The sequence below is a fragment of the Cheilinus undulatus genome, linkage group 6 (genome assembly GCF_018320785.1).
Source record: "Cheilinus undulatus linkage group 6, ASM1832078v1, whole genome shotgun sequence".
Taxonomy (NCBI): Eukaryota; Metazoa; Chordata; class Actinopteri; order Labriformes; family Labridae; genus Cheilinus; species Cheilinus undulatus.
The window spans coordinates 18,867,230-18,873,229 of NC_054870.1; the positions used below are offsets into that span (position 1 = coordinate 18,867,230).

The 6,000-nt window shown below is 37.8% G+C and overlaps 1 protein-coding gene across 1 annotated transcript in view; it reads right to left on the reverse strand.

Annotated features, from left to right (window-relative positions):
- epas1b (endothelial PAS domain protein 1b) overlaps window positions 1–4,818 on the reverse strand; it is a 93,809-nt gene extending 88,991 nt beyond the window's left edge. Inside the window, exon 1 of the mRNA XM_041789141.1 lies at window positions 4,417–4,818. Within this exon, the coding sequence (XP_041645075.1) occupies window positions 4,417–4,442 (26 nt within the window). The 5' untranslated portion in view covers window positions 4,443–4,818. The remainder of the gene's footprint in view (window positions 1–4,416) is intronic.
- Window positions 4,819–6,000: the final 1,182 nt, after the last annotated feature.

Below are 6,000 nucleotides of genomic sequence, written 5' to 3' on the forward strand. Positions count from 1 at the left end.
GCTGCAGAGTACTTTTGTTCTCCACACTGATGTTTAACTTAATATTTGAGTCATCAGGATTTTTTCAGTGAAAATAAAAGTTATGATGAAATACTGATCAGTAACATGATAGAAGAGTACTATTTTGATTGTAATAAAGGCAAGAACTACATTTTTATGAGGGTGACTGTAGTTGAATATTCAATTTGTTCAAAAGAGCCTCTTTGACTGCCAGTCTCATAGGGGACACCTTCTCATGAAACAAGGATCAGTGCATTCCAGCTGTATGGGGGTGCTCAATGTCAAATTTTACAAAGATTTGCCTGTTTTCTCTACAGCATTATTACTTATAATAACCTATCTTTGTATAAAAAACATATTATTACTATTTATTAATGTAAGTTTGGTTTATGTACTCGTACTTTTGTTAGTTTCATGTTAAAATGAACAAATCCCTTATCTTGTATTAATATTATTCCACATTTCCTATGATCTATAGCAGTAGTTCTCAACTGGTCTTGAGTCAGGACCCACCACCTCCTCCTCTATGAATCACAACCACAATCTCTTACATTTTTCAATCATAAACAAGCTTTACTTATGACAGTGTATTTGGCCACTCTGAAAAACCAATTGAAAATGAAGATTTTTTTCATTTTTGAGAAAAATGTGGATTCTTCTTTTATTTTGAGGAGTCAGAAATTTACCAGAACAAATCTTAGATTTCTTGTGATCTTAAAGTTGAAAATAGCTGATTACACATATGATAATAATACCAGATAAAGCTGATTTCCTGCAGCTGAGAGCTTAATAAAGTTATAGTGTGTACTAGGACTGATTAATAACAAAAACTTAAGTAGCTCACAATCATCACATTATCATCCAGATACATAAGAAACATTTCTGTTAACTGGGGTTATCTGACCAGTGTTTGGGTTCTCGTAAATTTACAACTTTTTAATCTTGAAATTGTTGAGTTTATAAACACAAAATTTACAATATTTTCAACTAGAAAATTTAAGATTTTGTTATAAATTCACAACTTTTGAACTGAAAAACTTTAAGTTTGATTTCCCATAAATTAACAGCTTTATAACCTTAAAAATATCAACTTTTTAGGAAATAAACTGATCCTTTATATTTTCTATAGTGGCGCTAATAAGCCGCCACAGTTTCTAATGTAAAATGGAGAATTTTGTACTAGAGATGGAACAAAAGATGTGATGATGCGAAGGGATGGAGACATATCCTTCAAAATAAAAGCGCATCATTGCTACATATATTTATTTCCCAGGCACACAACCACAACCCACCGTAACCCACTGCTTTGCGACCCACTTTGGGTCCCGAGCCACTAGTTGAGAGCCAAGGATTTATAGCATGAAGGGTTTCACAACATTAATAACTGAAATTGAACTCCATGGCATGTGTGAGCCTGAATATTATTAAAACATTCATTACTGAATTTTGCAACCAATGTTTGACTGAAAATTGCCTCTCTTTTTTTTGTTGTTGTTGTTGTTTATTTATTGTGATGTTGTTTCTAAGCTCAAAAATTATAAATAAATTGAAGTCTGGTATTACTTTGGTTTCCTTTTAATATGAAGCTATGAGTTTTCTGTATTGCAAATAAGCATGTTATTATATTGTAACGTCACCATAATGTAGATTAAAAGTGTGAGAATAAAATAAACTATCATAGAATTGATTATTATTACAAGTCTAGAAGACAAAATGCTAATAAGATTTTTTTTACTTTTAAAGATAGATGAGTGAGTGAATAAGAGCTTTGATGATCAGTAAACTAATGTCAAAATCAGACAATCACATTCAGCTATGTAAATCCTTAGTCCTGGACAGTGCTAGCTTGCACATATTGCCTTCAGCCAAAAATTCAACATCCTTTCAGGTAATCTCATGGTGCTCAAAGTGCACCACATTAGCAACAATTATTCTGCCTGGGTCACACAAAAAAGGCCAGATTTTTCTTCTTCAAGCATCTCAGAAGTTAAGCTTTGGTTCTTTGCAGCAGGAAATATTTTCATTTTTCTCCTTTCAGCAACTTTAAAGAAGTCATCTCTGGTTTTAATGAATCCTGAAGACAGATGTCCACTCTTTAGGGTGTTTTAATGACAAAAAATAAATTAGCTGAATGAGAATCAAACCTGTACATTAAATGAATCAGTATATGTGACTCACTCTCAACTTTAAAGTAGTTTCCACATAGCTACCTTCTAGTGATAGTGACTTCAGCACTTTCAAAGTGTCCTATAAAGAAAGTAAAATAACAAAGAACAGCTGAGCAGCGTCACTGTTTTTCTTGTGTAATAGGATGACTAGTTGTATGGAGTCCTTGGTGTGCAAAAAAAATAAATAAATAGGGTGTGTGACTGTTTTCAAGACTTGTGTAACACATATTTGGTGAGACAGATTTGGGTTAACAGGACTTATGGTTGACATTATAAAAACAAAACCTTGACACGAAAATTTGCACTATCAGGTTTTCCTCTTCTATCAAGATGTGTTATTTTAATGTCTCAAATCAACACGATGTGAGCGTGTGGGGGTGTTTGCACTGCAGTGAATCACACGAACTTATCAGAGCAATTAGGACTTCCAGGCAGTACGACAGCAATGACAAAGTGCCACTGTGTAATACAAAGACAAACACACTGATGCAGGAAAACACATCAATGCACACACAGAGACGCTTTTCATCATCTGCAGCCTGACAGATGGACGCTCACTCACAGGTCTGTTTTTCTAAAATGGCCGATGGAAGCAGCAAGGCGTCGACGAGCCACAGGAAATGCTCCCAGACTCATCTCTCTCACTGTCTTTGTGTCCCTGAAGAGGAAGAGTCGTGTGCTCATTTTCCTCACATTTAAATACTTGTTTTTTTCTCTTTCAGCTCTGATCTGATGGAGATAGATGGATGAAAAGCGAAACCAAGAGAGGAGCAACATATGTGGACTAAGCGGACAAGAAGGCCTCAGAAAAAGTCTGCAGAGGAAATCTCACTAATTTCTACATTTTCAAAAGGTTCTATTCATTGTACTTTTCCATGACTTTATCAAACATCTCTTTAAAAGAAAGCCTTGATTGGATTTCCAGTGTAAGATGTTGATACTTTCTTATCGACAGGTGGGATTAGGGGCTGTTACTGGCCACTTAAACTGGGGCAAACTGGACCCAGCAAACTATTATTATTATGCAAGCTAAAGCCAACGACCTCGCCACCACTGGTGAACAATTAACAACCAAAACAGCATGGCGACACTAACAAGGCTGACGACAGAAAAACCACATACTTCAAATATTTACAGTAATAACACAAGATTAGGCAACTTCACATATTCATGTTCCCAGGTGTTTTACTGCAGGTTAAACCAATGCCTGTCAGTCATTATCAGCTGAATTAACAGTGCATAGATGTATTAATGATGCCATTATAAACAGCAGCAGCTTTAGAGACCTGATAGAGTCCTAAATGGAGCTGGAATCTCCCACAGAAATGCAGACTTCATTGCAGCTACCTGCAGTTCTAGAAAGTTCCTCAGCAAGACTGATAGACTGATATCTACAGGAATGACTGATAGTCCCATTTAGATGCCTGGCTGTGCTGAAAGGAGGTAAGAGGTCATATTATCTACAAAAAGTACTGAAAACATACAAATCTATCCACTTCTCCAAGGCTTTTGTCATCATTTGAGAGATCATTTTCATTATCAATAGAAAGATGCAAAGCCAATGTGCACTTTTTGTAAAAGTTTGCAGAAAACTAAATGATTGATGTTGTGGAAACACATTTTTCAGTCAAAAAGTCTGTGAAATAGTTGTAAAATAAAGTGCTGAGCCACATTTCTTTGTAATAATACAGCTATAATTAGAAAATGAGAATGCAGTTCCTTTGAAGATTGCAGAAAGTGATGTATTTGAAACCAAATGAGTGGTTGGTTGTTGAAATAGAAAAATTATTTTGGCCTTATGCGTTCATATTTCTTAATTTCTTGCTATTGAAGCTCAATTTGCATTTTTTTAAAGTAACAAAAAAAAATCAGTTTATCAAGTTATAACTAAGTAATTATATTGACTGTGATGAGAAGGTTTAATTTCCTTGCACTTGCAGACTACATCAAATCATCCACTTACCTTACATCAATCTATTCAACAAGCAAGGCACCAACAAAACACTAAATCATAAAACATGGTCACAAATCTTTCTCCAAACTCCATATAAAGCCATTAGCGGAGTCTGTAAATGTCCAGAGCCACTATAAGAGCAAAAAGCAGGCCAAGTCACATGCAGCGCTGCAGCAACAGGTCTCCCTCTGCAACACAAGCCCGCTGTCAGAAGGCCAGCTTATTCATGTATTGTACAAAAGTCTGTTAAAAAAGCTCAAACTTGCCTAGAAAGAGGATTAAATTAACTCCTACCTCTTTTTCTCCTTCTCGGCCGTCATTTCTGTCCCTGTTGTAATTCCCCGGCTGTCTACGTTTAGTCCAACTGAAGAGTCAAAGAGAGTGAATAATGTCCTCAGGTCTGAGGTGTGACAGATCGTGGCATTAAACTTGGGAACTTGAGTTTAGTCCATAAAACAGGGCAGACAGTGTCAGTCCAGGCTGGAGAGACGGGCTGGGGTGGGGGGGGTCGGGGCCGTACAGTCTCAGAACACTGCCGAGGATCGTACAGCCTCTCACCCGCAGAAGAAGCTCCACACAGGCCGGGACACGCCGAGCACCGAGCTGCTGTCGGTGCCGCTGGCAGGTCCGCTGCTAACAACTTTTCCTCACTTCGCAGGTCTGAAAACTCTCGAAGCTGATCGGTCTCTGACCTGGAGCTCAGCTGGCACACTCAAAGCCGCTGGTCCGCTCCAGCAGCGCTGATTGGCTGGAAGCGACGCCGGGAAACGCCCCCCTGTAAAAGCCTGCCCTCTCTGAATAACAGTCTTACCTGTTTGTCCCTGACTGTGGGACAGGTGTGTGAGGGGATGACCGTATGGAGGCCCTCTTCTGCTAGTAAATTCGTATTTTTAATACAATAATAAAAAATAGAACATGAAAAAGGTTTCATGATAAGTAGAAGTCTGTCTGGTATTTTCTCGACATCAGTGCCTTTTATGTAGGTTTTAAAAGAGTGAGAGAGAAAGAGAGATCTGAAATAATAAGGCTGATACTGATGTGCAATGTAGTGACAGTGGCTGTAGACTGCACATGTCAATCTGTCAGTTTCAGTTTGCTGGTAAAATGCATTTTCAGTTTTAGATTTTTTTTTAATTCAACCTTATTCATAAAAAAAAGTCTGTCAGACACTTTTAAGAAATTATCACATTGCAAACATTACAGACTAAGCAACAATTCAGAACTAAAACAGAGAAAAGTGTCAGAGGTCTAATCCAGGACTTAATTATGCATCAACTTGTTTTAGAAGTAGTTACTAACAGTGGCTTGCTTTAGCCCACTTAGCATCAGCTAGAGCTAACATAGCTAACATAGCTATGTGTTCACGTTGCTGCTTAAGTTAATGTAGCCAAGTTAGATTTAGCAACTCGAGCTTAAGCAAAAGTAGCTAAAGCTATGTAGATAACATAGCTGTCTAGCTTACATAGCTGCTTTAGGAGCATAGACAGTAGAAAGAATTGGACAAACCCTGTGTGACGTCAGCCGTCTGCTTATAATAGGCGGACTCAAACAGCCAATCAGCGGCGGCTTCCTTATTGAAATTGCGGTCTCAACTGAACTTAGGATCAACCTAACGGCCCGCCTACTAAGCCCTACTTCCTGTCAGCTGGTTAACAGAAATGTAGCTTCTGCCTGTCGAGCTGTCTGTCAATCAAATGAGACGCACCAATCAGTGAGGTTTTTCCTAAATATAATCTAAACCACTGTGGTACAAAAAAATTCACCTCCCGTACAGTGAGAGCACATGACGGCATTAGCTAATGAGACATGTTTGTTTTTTTGAACCAGGCTGTAAAGCAGGTTATTTCTAGTGTATAAAATATCTGTTTAACAGGTGTC